We start from the raw sequence: 17,900 nt of genomic DNA, 5'->3' as shown, positions 1-17,900 counted from the left end.
GAATAAAAGAAGAGATTGTGTTAGATAAATGTAAGGATGAGTGACTAAGTGTAAATGAGGAAGAAATGACAGTGTATGCATATGTGAGGTATGTCGATAAATCTGTGAAGTATACGATGAGAATGAGAGAAAATGAGAATGTCTAATGAAGGTATAAGAGAAAATGAGGGGCTGGAATGCAAGTGTAGCAGAGAGATGAGAGCGTGAATGAAAAAAATGAGAACATACAATGAAGATATGAGATAAAATGAAGAATAGCAGAGATGACTGAGTGAACAAGAAAAATGAGAATGTATGGTGAGAATGAGGGAAAATGAAGGGGAATGGATGTATAACAGAAAGATGAATGAGTGAATGTGAGAAATGAGAATGAGTGATGCAGGTATAAAAGACAATGAGGATGTGTGAAAAGTTATGAGAGAAAATGAAGGAGAATGATTAGCAGAAAGATGAATGAGTGAATAAAAAAAAATGAGAATGTGTGATGAAAATACTAAGAGAAAATGAAGGGAAATGTGTAACAGAGAGATGCAAGAATGAATGAGAATGTGTGAAATTATGAGGAAATGTGACAAAGGTAGAAAAGCAAAGGTGTGGAACGTGCAGCAGATATATGAAAGAATGAATGAGAAAAATGTGAATATGTGATGAAGGTTCCTTGACAATGGTAGGGAATATGTAGCAGAATCTGAGTATCTTGATGCTTACAATCCAGGAAGCACCAGCTCTCAGACAGGGGCTTGTTGGGGCGAGTACGGTTGGTATTCTCTTCCATCATTCTGTTGATGTGCTTGCGAACCTGAGAAATAAGACCAATGGATTATTTCTGCACTGATGGGAGATTAAAAGTGAAAATAATAAATAAAAAAGATTGAGAAAAAATGCCAAATGCTCATTTTTCAAAGCTAGAATTAACAGAAGGATATTACAAGACAGGGGATAGAGTGAAAAATGGAAAAATCAGGTTAATGAAAAAGGAAAAAAAGAGGAATGGTTGATGAAGAAAAAAACAAAATGAAACAAACATTACAAGACACAGACACCAATAAAAACCAAAATTCAAAGACTAGACAGAAAGAAAGAAAACAGAAACACAAGGTAAAAGAGACAAAAAAAAATTAGAACCTAAAAGACTGTGAAAAAAAAGAAAAGAAAAAGAAAACTACAAAAGCTAAAAACTTGATCCATAAGACAAATACAAAAACACCTCACAAACACATAGGTAAGAATGAGACACACCTGTTCTAAGTCAGCATCCTGGTCAATCATGATGAGACCAATGGAGGAGGAGGTGGAGCGAAGTTTCTCCTTGTCGTAGTGATGTTGCTCGTAATCAAACATGGTGATGCGAGACACTTGGAGACGCAGCTGCTCCAGGTGAGGTATCCTGCAGAGGGTAACAGAAGTGAGAGGTTTCCTATTAGGTGATGGCAGGAGTGAGAGGTGACAGACAGGTTGATAAGATACTGGAAAGGGAGAAAAAGTGAAGAGAGGTGAAGAGAGATGAAGGAAAGAATGAGATACTATTGATATAAGACTTGAAGGGATAAGATACACAAAAGCATATATGGGAGAAGTCAAAGGTAAGGGAAAGGTTGATAAAGGACTGGAAAGGAATGAGAAATGAAGAAAGGTGAAAAAGGGGAAGAATTAGAGAAGAAATGAAGAAATGAAGAAAGATGAAGAAAGAGAAAGAATTAAAGAATATCCACTTTCATCATAACTTTAGATAACAAATTAATTTTTTCTGTCGTTATACTCCACTTACTCTCTCTCTTTCCTATAAAAAATAACATGAGAGATTCCATATATATCCTCTTTTACCACAACCTTAGATAACTTTCCTCACAAACTTAAGAAACACATTCCTCTTTTCTATCCTTATACTCAAATTACTTTCTCTCTTTCCCCATATTAACTAACATGGCAGACTTTTTTTTTCTCCCCATATATATCCTCTTTCATCATAACCTTAGATAACTTTCCTCACAAACTTAGATAACAAATTCCTCTTTTCTGTCCTTATACTCCATTAGCTGTCTCTCTTTCTTATACAAACTTACGTGACAGATTTTGCCTTCTTCTTGGTCACCATCAATGCTTTGTTGAGATGTGTCAGCTCAATGATGCTTGGATTGACTCTCGCTGCCTCGCCGTCCACCTGCATTGGGATTGTCTTCTTGGTGATGATCTTTGCTCGTTTACACTGGCAGATGGTGGTGCCGTGTCCTCCCGCCTGGAGCAGAGGCTGTGGGGAAGGCAGGGAAGGTGTAGGTAAGTAAATTCTGGAACTCCCAACCTACTTCTGTATTTCCACCTTCCTATGATCTGCACTCATCTCAGAGGTTTCAAGACATTTATCCCATTCTTTTGGGTAACTCTCTTGAACCTGCTCAGGGACTGGCATCTAAAAAGGCCTTTTTGTTTATTAGTTTTGGTTGTCCTTAGCAAGAATGTGCCTCTTACATAAAAAAAGGGGTGACTAAGGGGTAAGAACAGCTGAAACACTGGTAATTGGTGTACTGGAGTATAGCATAAGTGTAAAATATAGATAGATAAATGTGTGTGTGTGTGTGTGTGTGTGTATATATATATATATATATATATATATATATATATATATATATATATATATATATATATATATATATATATATATATATATATATACTTAACATGGAAGAATATATAGTACAGCATTATCTAGACTAGCATTTCAGTAACTTGTGAAATAGTTGTGAGGTTAAAGACATAAGAAAACTACAAAAAATTCTTACTTGAATAGATAACAGTAAATGAATGGGTAAATTTTCATATCAGAGGAAAAAAAAAAAACAACAGAAAGGACACAAAGGGTCATGAATGCAGAATATAAGATAAAACCGGGATGGAGATAAAAAAAAAGAAAATGAAAGAAAAAGTTTGAGGATCACTCCTGGTGGCCTGACTCACCATCTGGTATGTGGTGAGGCCGATGACTTCAATAATGCCATCGTCCGTCTGCTGCTCAATGCCACTGCTCCTGTTCCAAGGGTGGGTGCCTGAGCCGTAGCTGAGGGCAGGAAATCACGTTAAGGTTACACACATCAACTATCTCTAAGTAAGCTAAGAGCTGCATGTGGTGGTCTAGGTAAAGTTTGGTACAGTAACCTCTGCATAAGTTATACCAATTTGTGTCGTGGAGGGGCGGCGGCCAAATACAGTTATCCGAAAATCTGAGTTACCCGAGGAATTTCTTTTTTGCATGCCTATTACCACAAACACGATTTTATTTACATTAGGAAGGGTAAAAAGGTCAAATGATTAATGGCCTGAGTCTCTACTATTTCAATCTCCTCATAAGTTTCTGAAGCAGCAAAAAATCGCCAAATAATAAGCAGAATTAATATGAAAACGCGTCATAGTACTGGAGTTAATTTCATAGTTTCCCGCAGCACATCACACTCACCTAGGAATGTTGAGGAAGACCACCGCGTGCACCTTGTTCTCCTTCAGGATGGGGGTCATGTCCTTGCCATCACACTCCAGCGTGCAATTGTCTGAGAGGTCCTTCCACTTCCGCTGCAGGAGATCCTTCCCGCCGGCCTGCCCGTAGAACATCTTGTTGCGCAGGCGAGAGTTAAACTTCTGTGGATTTGCCTCTGTGGAGTGGAGGAAAATTAGAGTATGTAATAATTAGTTGAGAAATAGAAAGGAGAAATGTGATAGAAGGGAATTTGTGGCTCTTGTTGAAGTTATATTGGTTTTACAAGGCCGTTTTCATTCCAAGTACCAGATTAGCAAGATTTTACATTATCAGCAGGAAAAACTTTTTTGGGAACCTTGCTCATCACCTGTGTGGCCTTGGAAAATATTTGTGGTAGGAGAGCAAAACGTTTCTGAATTCTACGAATTCTACAGGCATTAGTAAGAATACAGTGGAAAAAAAAAATCATGGCAAGGATGAAGAAATGATGTGGTGTCAACATACAGAACTTTCTTTTCGTGGCATGAACTGTGGTGGGAAATAACAAACAACACCCAACTTACACAACAAATGCATACAAGCTTTAATTCTAGCAAGTAATAATCAAGTAACTATGAAAAAAAAAAACAATCAGCAGTTTGGCACCCTCATCTCACCTCTTGCCTCGTGGAACTCAAGGGCGATATGAGCATCAACACCAAAGGAAAAGTAGTTGTTGACCACACTGAGAGGAAGAGTGTCACGCCCCTCCTCTGTCGGCTCAAAGTCTTCATTCTTGGTAACATCCACGCGCCACCGATCCAAGTGAACCACCTCGCCATCCGCTATGTTGCACAGGATCTTGCTGATTGGCTCGTCTGTGTAGCTGTGGAGGGAGACGCATTGATTGGTAATGGAGGAGTGGTAGTGGTGGTAATGGTAGTAGTAGGTGGTGGTAGGTATTATTATTATTATTATTATTATTATTATTATTATTATTATTATTATTAGAGCATTGTAACCTGTTCCTTTATAATCTTTTCTGGATCTGGATATCTATAGTTTTCTCTTCTTGATTTCTTTCATACTTTCAGCACAGAATATTCCTCATTTTCCAAGGGTTAAGTAACAGACATAAGGAAAATTCATGAGAAATTAGTGCCCCTCATATAAACATCCCTGAGCCACCCAAATGTCCATTGCTACAGACATTTTATCTTAGAAATTACAGAATAAAAGGGATGAACTCTAGTATGTTGCTTCTCATCACCTCCTGTTATTTAAGAACTTAAGAACATAAGAAAAGAGGTAATCTGCAAGAGGCTGTGCTGTCAGGCCTACACGTGGCAGTCCCTGTATGAACAAAGCTACCTATTTCCATCAATCATCCCCATCCATAAATTTGAATCTATGGTTAGCAGCAATCCGTGGTACAGTGGAACCATGTGTGCTTTGAGGTCCGAGGGGTCACCAAGCGCACGGTTTCGAATCCTCTCCACGGTCCGAGTGTAGGTTGGTCTTCCTCACACGGGGCAACGGTTCCCTAGCAGGTGGGCTTTGAGATAGGAGGTATCCCAATAAGTATCCCATTTAGCCCATAAATTCCCGTAAAAACCCTACATGGTATAAAAAAAAAAAAAAAAAAAAATTGTGTAAAATAAAACCATGAACAATGAGGAATGACTGTACTTGCTTTGCTATGAATTAAATTGATGTGAATATTGGAACCTCCCATCTTTTTCAATCTTTTCTGAATCTGAATACTTATAACCTTTCTCTTTCCGATTTCCTCCACTCTCACAAAATAGAATAGCATATTGAAATTGCAGAACCATCAAGAAAGTGACGAGATAATGAATGTGTGAGCAGAACAGAGACGACCAATATTCACGAATTGACTTGAGGTATGTAAGTGTGTCTGAGAATAAAGGGAATGGCTGGGGATAGAGGTGTTCTTAAAATTGTAACAGGAGAAGGCGAGAGGAGCTGGAGGAGGCAGAGGGGAAGAAAAAGTTAGGAGAAAGTTTTTATATTCCCAGAAGAAATAAGTTAAGAAGATGCATAACACAATTTCTGCTGCCTGCTGCCTTGCGGAGAAACGTACATATAGAAGAGAGAGAGAGAGAGAGAGAGAGAGAGAGAGAGAGAGAGAGAGAGAGAGAGAGACTACGCCTCCATCTCTCAAGCAAGGAATGCAATGAATGAAAGAAAATGAATAAAAAGGGAAGGACTTGATGAAAGCAAACATGAAAGGAGAAGAAAGGAAAGAAAAAAAGAAGGAAGAGAAGAAGGAATAATAAACAGGAGAGAGAGAGAGAGAGAGAGAGAGAGAGAGAGAGAGAGAGAGAGAGAGAGAGAGAGAGAGGAAAAAGAAGATAAGACAGACCATGGAGCAAGTACAGAAAACCACACTAAGATATAAATTCCTTTTCTGGTATGAGAGATAAAGGAAAATAGATATAACAAAGAAGAGATAAGAAAAAAAAAGGAAAATAAGAGAAGAAAAGGAAAAAAAAACTAAGAGGAAAATAATTGTGGAAAAGTTTAAATAAATATCATGAGAAAAAAAATATATATAGATAAGAAGGAAAATCATAACAGCTTCAAGTTTCCAAGGATGAAAACGTCACGAAAATAACACTTAATGATATTCTAATGCATGAATGAAGTTTTCCGAGGCAACAGGAGATGTTATTCCACGTCAGAAGGAAAACATGCACGAGCGTCACAACCACTTTCCTCAAATTCCTGCAAACCCAAAAGAGAAAAGTTGGCGTAATTTCTCATAGTTATAAAGTTTCCCGTAATTATTTTCTCAGTGGGCACAGAATGGCAAAGTTGCTTCAGGGAGTCTTGAAAATATTATATGTATATGGAGGAACACTTTTTTTTCCTTATTTTACATTTATTTCAGCTGTGCATCTGTTGTATTTTTTCTTTTTATCCTGATTTCCATTCTCTCTCTCTCTCTCTCTCTCTCTCTGGATTAAATTTTTCCGTCACTCTCCATGCTCCTATTCCCTTCTTTCCTAACAACACTCCAGCTCGCTTCTCTTTCCTAACTTTATTCTGCTTACACTCCTGCCTTCTCTGAAACTCCTCTAAAACTTATAAAGGTCCGTGTGGAAATCTATACCTAAACCTATAAAATCTTAGTCATTGGCGGGAAGCATAATAACGAGTGTAATGTAAGCAGAACTCTCAGGATCAGTAATCAAGGCAGAACAAAAGGAAATCACGAGGTTAGATTTGAAAAAGAGATAAGAAGGAGCTTGTTTTGAAATAGAGTGGTGTTTGAATGGAACCAGCTCATTAATCAGGTTGTTAGTACTGAGTCATTAGGGAATTTAAAAGAAGATTAAAAAACTTAAGGATGGGGATGGTAGCTGGATATACGTATAGAGGCGAGTTTCATACAGGGAGTACAAAGTGTAGGTCTAATGGCTTGTTGCACCTCCACTGTGATATCTGAAGATGAATACACAGATCACGTATTCTCCCATACTTCAGCTACGTCTACAGCTGCAATTGTAATGACTTTACTTTCATTGGAATGACCTTCCTTTGTCAACACAGTGAAAAAAAACCCTAGCTTTCAGAATTACAGATGAAAACAAAATATAGAATTCTTCTGCCACAAAACGGTTTAAGAGAGGAACACGTGAGATTAAAAAATCATAGATGGTTGTAGAATAGAATATTAGCCTGGGAATAAAATAATTAATAGTAAAAGAATAACTTTCATACAGACAAAAAGCAAAATGTAGACGGTTACTTTTGTCTCTCTTCTGCCACAAAAAAAAAAAAAAAAAAGAGACGAACAGGTAAGATTAAAAATAACTTAGATGGTTGTAGAAAAGAAAAGCTTGACCCCTTTAGTACTGGGACGCATTTTGACCTTCATTTTGGGTATGACTAAACGATTTTATTGACTTAATGAAGAGTTTAGAGAGGTCAGAAGTTTAATGGCCAGTCTTCACTATTTTACTCCCCGAACTTAAGTAGCTGAGGCTGTATAAAATCACTAAATAGCAAGTAGAATGAATATGAAAACGCGTCATAGTACTAAACGGGTTAGAGTAGAATTAACCACGTACCCGCCGCCCCAACCGAGAGCACGAGCCAGGTCATTGCCAGTGCCGAGGGGAAGCACGGCCACAGCAGGGGGAGGCTGGAAGTTGAGCTGGTCAAGCACGGACAACACCCAGCCCACCGTACCGTCACCGCCACACGCCAGCACGCGCAGGTTGGCCACTTTGCGAAACATTTCCAGCCTGGGAATGTGAGGAAGAGTTAGAAACACACACACACACACACACACACACACACACACACACACACACACACACACACACACACACACACTCTCTCTCTCTCTCTCTCTCTCTCTCTCTCTCTCTCTTAGAAATCAGTGTGTTTTTTCATCCTTCATTAAACAAAATAACATGAATAATAAAAAGAAGTAAAATAAAGCTCTCATTATACATTATTCCTATTCTTTACAATCTACAATGATGGACACACACACACACACACACACACACACACACACACACACACACACACAGCTTACCCTGCCTTGGGGCCTCCTTGCGTTAGATCGAACACCTGGCGAGGGTTCAGTAGCCATTGGAACTTCTGCATGAGTTTGGCGCCCTGGTTGCCGCCGCTCTTCGGGTTGATGAAGACAATGAGAGGCTTGATATTTGCGTTGGGAATTGGCTTGATGGCGAAGGGCCGAGTCTCCTTGTCGTTCTGTGGAGGAGGAGCAGAAAAAGAATGAGCGACAGGTGCCTGGAGAGGAAATGAGGCAAGGGACATGAAAGGATATGAGAGGATATTACCAAGGTTTTAGAAGGGGTGAAGGAGGTCGGGGGAGGAAGAATGAGGACGTGACAAAGGCAAACATGGGATTGAATGCGAGGGAGAGGATTTTGAGGACAGGTGAGGTGGAATGATGAAAGGGAAGAAAGGGGAAATGAATAGGACTAAAAAGCCTCACGAAATAATAATAATAATAATAATAATAATAATAATAATAATAATAATAATAATAATAATAAGAGATAAAAGGGAGTTACGATTCAATTAAGTACAATGAATAGCATCACTACCTAATTATATACAAATATGAGTATCTCAAATAACTCATAATTAGTTGGCAAAGGGCACCAAGCGACTGATCTGAGGCTGCTGCCGACTCATTATTACTCTCTCTCTCTCTCTCTCTCTCTCTCTCTCTCTCTCTCTCTCTCTCTTCTCATCTCTTTCTCTCTCTCTCTCTCTCTCTCTCTCTCTCTCTCTCTCTCTCTCTCTCCTGTCCCGTTACTCCGCTTGTGGATTCCTAGTTTCTTTATTACGAAGCTCCGAACACCACGCAGTCACAGTATACCCTCACTACGCCGTGTTTACTTGGCACTGGGTTAAGCTCGCTACACTTGCATTACTTCAAAGACTCAACCCACAGTGAACAAAGGCAATCTAAAATAGTCACATTGAACATCACGATTCCCTTCACAATTCAACCTGTGACTTTCAACTAAGGACCTTCAGGAGTATTGGTGGATGTGCTCTGTCCCGGCCCTGCTCTCCCCTTCCCCGCCTTCCCCTGCAGTGTCCTACCTCCCTTACCCTGCCCTGCCACGTTGCACTTTGCCTCTGTCAGAACCAATCTTCTCCAAGCAGTCACTAATCATGCCTGTGTGTGTGTGTGTGTGTGTGTGTGTGTGTTTTGATATGTAAATTTGTATATCTGTGGCTTTATTCATGATATCACGTCGTTTTTATTTATTTATTTACTGATCTTCTTTATTGTTCAGTGTTCTTAATCCTTCCTGCGTGACCAAAGCATAACACGCCCCCTCCTATTCTCTCTCTCTCTCTCTCTCTCTCTCTCTCTCTCTCTCTCTCTCTCTCTCTCTCTCTCTCTCTCTCACCACCCCTAGCTACTAATTATGACAATGAAACACACAGTTGTCTTATCATATACGATACACAACAGTATTTTCAGTGGAAGCTTAGTCTAATATACCTTAATAATAGTAAATGTAAAGGTGCATGGTAATATATACAGGTAAATACTCTATCAGTGCTACACGCAGGTACAAATAATTCGATAGGTGCATTATCATGATTACAAAGGCTATAATAAGCTATATATATTACAAATAAACAACTATCAAGGTGGAATATTTACACCATAACCACTTGATTAATGAAAAGGATCACAGAATGCTCATATACACTAATTAACTAACTAATTATAAGTATATCTGATGTGTGTGAGGTACAATAATTACACTTTTAAGCAGGAATATACTATTATGGATGTACTAGGGTGAAATGCTACAGTGTACGATAATTGTATGCTTGGTACGATAGTTGTATGCTAGGCGGTAATGTGGACTAGTACGGGAGTTAGCTATGTGGAAAGTGCTGGTGAGTGGACACGTTACCTGACCCTCTCCTCCCTCCTAGCATGGCAGGGGGACAATGAAGACACGTTAATGAATGTTGGAGTTAGTCAGCCTTATCATTATTGTCCAGTGTTACATTTGTGTGTGTGCTTAGAATGGAAAATGAAAATAAAAGAAATGAATAAAATATAATGCAAGAAAATATTTAAGATAATGAAAAAATAATGAACAAAATACATATGTACCTTCAGTAATTAAATTCAAAGTAAAACCCTAATTCATAACCTATAATGATAATAAGGATAATAATAATAATAATAATAATAATAATAATAATAATAATAATAATAATAATAATAATAATAATAAAATAATAATAATAATAATAATAATAATAATAATAATAATAATAATAATAATAATAATAATAATAATAATAATAATAATAATAATAATAATAATAATAATAATAATAATAATAATAATAATAATAATAATAATAATAATAATAATAATAATAATAATAATAATAATAATGATAATAATAATAATAATAACAATAAAATAATGATAACAACAAAAGAAAATAACAACAAAAATGACAAAAAATAATGAATAATGATGAAAAAATCATAAAAGCGCAGAGAGAGAGAGAGAGAGAGAGAGAGAGAGAGAGAGAGAGAGAGAGAGAGAGAGAGAGAAATTCAAACTTGATTTATTACGACAGGAAAATCCATACAACTCTTGCTTGTGACAAAAGACGAAAGAGGAAAAAGGGAAACAAAAGGTGGAAGAAGGAAGAGAGAGCTACACACAGACACACACACACACACACACACACACACACACACACACACACACACACACACACTGTACAAAACTCGAGATAGGAAGCAAATTAATGATGGTAAGGAGGAGAGGAGGAGGAGGAGGAGGAGGAGGAGGAGGAGGAGGAGGAGGAAGAGAAGACAGAAAAAAAGACAAAATATAAGAGATTAGAGAAGAAACAATAGTAAACATGAAAGGAGGATCAGATTTAGTAGTGTGTGAGTAGCTCCTCTTATCTTCACTTTCATTTCATCACCACAAGCTCAACAATAGCGAGGAAAAATAATAGCCACACATTAATTTTTACGCTAGATTTAACGTTACCAGAGAGAGAGAGAGAGAGAGAGAGAGAGAGAGAGAGAGAATGAGAAAAAAAAGTAAGTAAAACAAAGGAAAATAAACCGTGAAGAAGAAGAAGAAGAAAGAGGAAAACTAAAAAGAGAAAGATATGCTCAGAACAAATTAAGAGTGAAAAATAAGAAAACGGAAATTAGAGAAAAAAAATAAAACTACGAAATGAAAAAGGGGAAAAAAAGAAACGAATTAGAGAAAAGTGAGAACAAAGAAAACGAGAATAGGTCAAGTTTCATACCATCTTTCTTAACCTTGTTACTTCTCTTCTTATCTCTCCTCTTCTTCTCCTCCTCCTCCTCCTCCTCCTCCTCCTCCTCCTCGTTTTCCTCTATTTCCTCATCTTTATGGTCCTCCTCATGACTGCTTCTTTCTTCTCCCTCCCTCCCTCCCTACACCACCACCTCCTCCTCCTCCTCCTCCTCTTCCTGAGCAGATAAATTTTCCTTACCTCTCCAAACGACTAAATATCTTCCTATTTACAAACTGCACTCCATTTTTTAAAGTTAACCTTGTCTTTATACAATTAATTGGCGTCTATATTCTTTCCTGTCGAACCTTTTTTTTTTTTTATCACATTCCTTGATCACCTCTCCCCCCATACACCGTCTCTCTCCCAGCCTCTCTCTCTCTCTCTCCCTTTCTCTTTTTTCCCTCTTTCTTTTATCGCGAGCACATTTTCAGGAATAAGATTTTTTGGGACAGGTTTCGTCTTACGTTTTCTCCCAGCCAGGAAAATAAAATAGCCATCGTCAGCACTAGCCCTCATTCGTTCCCAGGTAAGTTATTCGTTTTTTTCCTGGGCGACAGTTAATTAAAGTTCATTACGGCCACGTCTACTTCAGTTAGTGTTTAATTGCTCTTAAATCAACTCCAAAGAAAATGGGGAGGGGAGGAACGACTGCCAGAGAGAGAGAGAGAGAGAGAGAGAGAGAGAGAGAGAGAGAGAGAGAGAGAGAGAGAGAGAGAGAGAGAGAGAGAGAGAGTGTGTGTGTGTGTGTGTGTGTGTGTGTGTGTGTGTGTGTGAGAGAGAGAGAGAGAGAGAGAGAGAGAGAGAGAGAGAGAGAGAGAGAGAGAGAGTGGTAATGTTCATCAAATAACAGACATTTCTTTCCTCTTCTCTTTCTTCTCTTTTCTCCTCCTCCTCCTCCCATTCCTCCTCTCCTTCCTCCTCCTCCTCCTCCTCCTCCTCCTCCTCCTCCTCCTCCTCCTCCTCCTCCTCTTCCTCCTCCTCCTCCTCCTGTTCCTGATAAATGGTCTCACACACTGGTCCAATATTTATGCAAATGACTATGTAAGGATTTTTTTTCCCCCTCTCTCCCTCCCTCCCTTCTTGGCTTCCCTTCATTCTTAATTGTCTCATCCATCTTTGTAGATCTCCTGCCAGTCTGATATTAACTCACTATTATTACCATACTACTACTACTACTACTACTACTACTACTACTACTACTACTACTATTTCTACCACTACTACTTCTACTCCACTTACTGCTACTGTCATTAACCTCTTCAATACTGGGACATGTTTTTACCTTGAGGTTTATGTACGATTAGACCATTTTATGTACATCAGAAAGGGTCTAGAGAGATCAGAAGATTAATGGCGAGAATCTTCACTATTTTAATCTTCCACATGAGTTTCTGAAGCTGCATGAAACCACCAAATAGGAACCAGAATGAATATGGAAACGCGTCATTGTACTGAAGGGGTTAATTCTACAACAATCCGTCTCGCTGCGTCTATCACGGCGGGCACGGAGCAACCAGGATAGCGACCCGTGGCTGGTACGAGTATTATCACAAGTTAGCTAGTTATAAGTTTGTAGGGAACTTAGATCAGTTTGACACGGGTCTGGTCTGATTATCTCCTTGTCTGTATCTGTTTCCATGTCCGACAGTCCACGTCAGTCTGTTTCTCTGTCTGGTATCGTGTAATTTAGTCGTGGATATTCCTCTATGATTAACTGGAATGTAATCACAAATATTCCCATAAGTACTAGTATTTTCTCACTACACAAATTATCTCCTTGTCTGTGTTTCCACGTCCAACAGTCCACATCCGTCTATTTCTCTGTCTGGTATCGTGTAATTTAGCCGTGAATATTCCTCTATGATTAACTGGAATGTAATCACAAATATTCCCCAAAGTACTAGTATTTTCCTTATTAATTTTCACACTACACAGATCTCAATGAATCGCAATAGTAAGGCGCCCGAGGAGAGCCATTCCATTAAAACCAATGACACGAATACAAAAGCTTTAATGGGATGCGGGTGTAAGATATGAAGGTTCCGACTCTCCACACAGGAACGCTGCGGATGGAAATACCCTCCCTGGCAGCATGGCGCGGGAGGACTTTTTGGTTTGCCGATATTGAAAGCGATTCCAATGCCTCTACAACAACTGGTGCTATTACTGCCGCTCTTTATTCCTGCACAGGCAAAACTCTATTATCGGCCGGCCCGGGAGATGTAAAACTTGCCCGTAATAGGATCATTAGGGGAGACGGAATTGCACCTTTGCTCTCCCTGTTTCATACGCCACTTTAAATTGGTGTACGTTCGCCAGGTAGTCTTGCAAAATTTCCCGAGGGATTTTTGATTAAGCCTTCCCGGATGACGCACTGGCGAGGGAGAGACGTTAGTGCTGCTCCAAGTTAGGAAGTTATGCTGAGTTTGACCTTGCACTGTGAATCTGGTCTTGTAATAGTAACAGTCTTAAAAAGAGTGTTTCCCAGATTAAATTACGAATGTTAATGACGTTTTGATGTGAAGGTATGTGAAATTCGACTTTGTAATGTGAATATGGTGTTATAATGGTAATATATTCTTTAGTCTTGCACTGTGAATCTGGTCTTGTGATAGTAATAGTCCTAAAAATAGCGTTTTCCAGATTGAATTACGAATGTTAGTGACGAAGATGTGAAGATATGTGAAATTGGACTTTGTAATGTGAATGTGGTGTTATAATGCTAATATATTGCAATGTGAATCTGGTCTTGTAATAGTAACAGTCTGAAAAATAACGTTTCCCAGATGAAGTTACGAATGTTAGTGACGCTTGAAGATGTGAAGTTATGTGAGATTGGACTTTGTAATGGTAATATATTCTTGTCTTGGTAAATCAATTAGTGTGTTTCCATTGTTAAAGTCACAAGAGAGGGATGTCAGCGCCACTCTCGCCTGATTTTGGTTATCACAAGATCCACTGTTATTCACTGTATATATATATATATATATATATATATATATATATATATATATATATATATATATATATATATATATATATATATATATAGTATATGTATATATATATATATATATATATATATATATATATATATATCTCTCTCTCTCTCTCTCTCTCTCTCTCTCTCTCTCTCTCTCTCTCTCTCTCTCTCTCTCTCTAAGAAAAGAAAAAAAAAAACACCTTCTTCCTCCTATAATAGATTTAGAAGCAAGACACAATTTTCACCTCAACTTCAACATAGCAAAGTCTATCTACCACTACATACAAACCCAACTTTGTCCAGCCCTGCAATACAATATACCCTTACCACTTCCCCTTGCCTCCTTTCCTTCGTCCTAAGAAAATCACAAGCGAGGCACAGAATTCACTAGAACTTGGATAATGCAGAGTTCATCCACCCTTACGTATAAACCTTTCTTTGCAATATATTTCCTCTCGTTCCATCTTTCCACCATTCCTTACAAAAGCTTCACATCTTCCCATCTTCCCCACCTCCCGGAGCCTTCACCCTCAACGAAGGCTATTTTTATCTCCCCACGGAGGATCCCACGCTATTAATAGACGGCTCCTGCCTCTCGGATAAGCCAGATGATGTTTCCTTAGCAGGGAGTCGTGGTGCCGGCCAGACGCGGCCCTCCTCTCTAGGTATACATTATGATCCATACGCTGTGTAATGTGCATCGTTTCCCCTCTCTGGTGTATTGGTGAGTGTGTGTGTGTGTGTGTGTGTGTGTGTGTGTGTGTGTGTGTGTGTGTGGATATGATGTTAATGTTGGTGGTATTAGTGTTTTCTTTTTCTGTCTGTCTGTCTGTCTGTCTGTCTGTCTGTCTGTCTGTCTGTCTGTCTGTCTGTCTGTCTGTCTGTCTGTCTGTCTGTCTGTCTGTCTGTCTGTCTGTCTGTCTGTCTGTCTGTCTGTCTGTCTGTCTGTCTCTCTCTCTCTCTCTCTCTCTCTCTCTCTCTCTAACCTATAAACAAAGGTTACAAACTAATACGAGTCGTTTGATGTGACTTTTACCTTAGAGGACTCAGACCAATCTCTCCCAATAACTTCCTCCGCTGGTCACATCAAGGAACTTTTGCCGAATCGACCATTTGGAGACCCCGTAGCCATTTGATACTCCCATGACAGTGTACAGGTACGTAGAGTGTGTAGATAGTATTTCAACCTCTTCAATACCGAGACGCATTTTTTAGCCTTGATTTAGACGATTTTTGTTCTATTTGATACTCCCAAAACAGTGTACAGGTACGTAGAGTGCATAGGTAACAGTGCAGGAGGAAGGCAATAATTAACCCTTTCAATAGTGAGACGCATTTTTAACCTTGATTTTTTGGGTATAATTAAACGCTTTTCTTTTTGCATTACGAATGGTCTATAGAGGTCAGATGATTAATGGCCAGAGTCGTTACCATTCTAATCCCAGTATAGTTTTCTGAAGCTGTATAGAAATCGGCAAAATAGTAACCAGAGTGAATATGGCAACGCGTCCTGGTGCTGAAGAGATTACGTAGGTACAGCGCGGTACAGTCAACCAGGTCACTTTAGTTCGGAACAGTGAAGTGTTTTGTAAGGTTAATGCCTACTTTTAAGCTCTTGTCGTTTGAAGTTTTGTTTGTTCGTTTTCATTTCGTATATATTCTGAAATTTACGTCTGTTCTTTATGCATCATTTATTATTTCCAAGTATTTTTATCATCTATTTGCGTCTTATGGCTAATGTCTTAATTAAACGCCTTGCTCCTCCATTTTGTGTCAACGTAAAGTAAGTTATACCTCGACCGTACCGGAATTTCGCAAAACGGAACTGCAAAATTGACTTCAGTCGCTGAAATAACACAAAATTTCCTAGGATACCGAAAAACGCACTACTTCCCTATAGAAAAAAAAAAAAAAAAAACAAACAGTAGAAATGGCAGGAATCGAACTCATAACCTTTAGATCACGAATCGAGTATTGTACCACTGAGCCACGGGAACAAAAATAGCCGAGTACTTCATAATCTGAAAGCAGGGAGGATGCACAGTGACTGCCCTTTAAATACTGCCTCGCATCACTGTTATAAACGTTAATGATGGTGTGTGATGGTGAAAATAAAAGAGAGAGAGAGGGGAGAGTATTGTATAATTGTGCGCCGTTGTTGGGAGAGAAGAGTGAGAGTAATTATGTGGAGCAATTCATGTGAACGTAAAGAATTGTTGGTTCTTTTCAACATGATGGGAACGAAATGATAAAGAAAGTAAAAAAAAATAAAATAAAAACGAAAAAGAGAAACATGTTAAACAAAATAAACAGGACAGGAAAAAAATGAAGTGATGAAAAAGAAATACACACAGAAATGGAGAAAATAACAATGAAATGATGAGGGAAACCAACCGAAAAAATAGCAACAAAATGATAAACAAAAGTGGCAGAAAAATAGAACACATGAAAAATAAATAGATACATGAAATATATAAAATGGCTGAAAATAATGAGAGAGAGAGAGAGAGAGAGAGAGAGAGAGAGAGAGAGAGAGAGAGAGAGAGCAAAAAAGAGAGACCGAGCGAGCGAGTGAGCGAGCACGAGCACACGGCACTCCCTAAATCACCACCGCCTCTCCTTGACCATCACAGAGTTCGAAGCAAGATGATTCGAAGAGATAGATCACACCGGTTCACGAGCTTCGGAACACCCTAAACCGAACACAAGGCTATTAACACCCACTCTACACCCACCACACCCACCCCACGCCCACCCACTGACGCACTGTCCCTCCCAACACACCCACAAGCCCACCCGCCCACAAATCTTAAACACTGATATACCAAACGGCTTTCCATTGTGCTGTTGATGTAAGGCAAGATACTGTGGCTGTGGTGGTGGTGGTAGTAGTAGTAGTAGTAGTAGTAGTAGTAGTAGTAGTAGTGGTGGTGGTGGTGGTGCTAGTAGCAGTAGTAGTAGTAGTAGTAGTATGTAGTGGTAGTTGTAGTGGTAGTGGTAGTGATAGTAGTAGTAGTAGTAGCAGAAATAGAAGTAGAAATAGTAGAAATAATAGTAGTAGTAGTAGTAGTAGTAGTAGTAGTAGCAGTAGCAGTAGCAGTAGTAGTAGTAGTAGTAGTCGTAGTAGTAGTAGTAGTAGCAGTAATAGTAGCAGTAGTAGCAGCAGCAGAAATATAAATAGAAATAGTAGAAATAGTAGTAGTAGCAGTAGTAGTAGTAGTAGTAGTAGCAGCAGTAGTACTAGTAATAATAGTTTGTCTGACTATTCTGTGTATTTGCTTGTTACGTTAGATTAAACTGCGAGGCTTATCACAGTTAGGTAAGCGGCAATGTGTTTGATGTGGCTGGTGCTTTTTATTTGGGTCTTTTAGTGTGTTCGTTTGTGTTCCTGTGGCCTGACTGACACTATTCCATTAAGACCAACACGAAATAAAAAAAAAACATTAATTTCTCCCACAAAATGAAAAAAAGTAAAAAAAATGAAGAAATATGAGAGAAAAAATGAATTGAAATATCGGAATTGAAAACTATAAACGCACAGAAAGCGAACGAAGGAAAAAGGAAGAAAGAATAAATAAAATGAGTAACTTTTTGAAACACGTCACAATGGAAGCTTCAATTCAT

At 38.7% G+C, this 17,900-nt stretch overlaps 1 protein-coding gene across 12 annotated transcripts in view; it reads right to left on the bottom strand.

Annotated features, from left to right (window-relative positions):
* LOC123506688 (eye-specific diacylglycerol kinase-like) overlaps nucleotides 1-17,900 on the bottom strand; it is a 704,579-nt gene that overhangs the window by 15,173 nt on the left and 671,506 nt on the right. For 11 of the 12 annotated variants that reach the window (XR_006675487.1, XR_006675486.1, XM_045258954.1 and 8 more), the window contains 9 exons: nucleotides 9,901-9,918; nucleotides 8,019-8,200; nucleotides 7,543-7,719; nucleotides 4,123-4,331; nucleotides 3,449-3,641; nucleotides 2,953-3,052; nucleotides 2,064-2,248; nucleotides 1,240-1,387; nucleotides 709-799 (listed from right to left, as the gene is read on the bottom strand). Coding sequence is in view for 10 of the 12 variants with exons in the window: in XM_045258954.1 (XP_045114889.1) it covers nucleotides 709-799; nucleotides 1,240-1,387; nucleotides 2,064-2,248; nucleotides 2,953-3,052; nucleotides 3,449-3,641; nucleotides 4,123-4,331; nucleotides 7,543-7,719; nucleotides 8,019-8,200; nucleotides 9,901-9,918 (1,303 nt within the window). In the remaining 2 variants the exon portion in view is untranslated. The remainder of the gene's footprint in view (nucleotides 1-708; nucleotides 800-1,239; nucleotides 1,388-2,063; nucleotides 2,249-2,952; nucleotides 3,053-3,448; nucleotides 3,642-4,122; nucleotides 4,332-7,542; nucleotides 7,720-8,018; nucleotides 8,201-9,900; nucleotides 9,919-17,900) is intronic. The other variant, XM_045258948.1, reaches the window with a different exon arrangement.

The sequence above is a fragment of the Portunus trituberculatus genome, chromosome 20, assembly GCF_017591435.1.
Source record: "Portunus trituberculatus isolate SZX2019 chromosome 20, ASM1759143v1, whole genome shotgun sequence".
NCBI classification, from domain to species: Eukaryota; Metazoa; Arthropoda; class Malacostraca; order Decapoda; family Portunidae; genus Portunus; species Portunus trituberculatus.
This window is presented reverse-complemented; position numbering and strand designations above follow the sequence as displayed.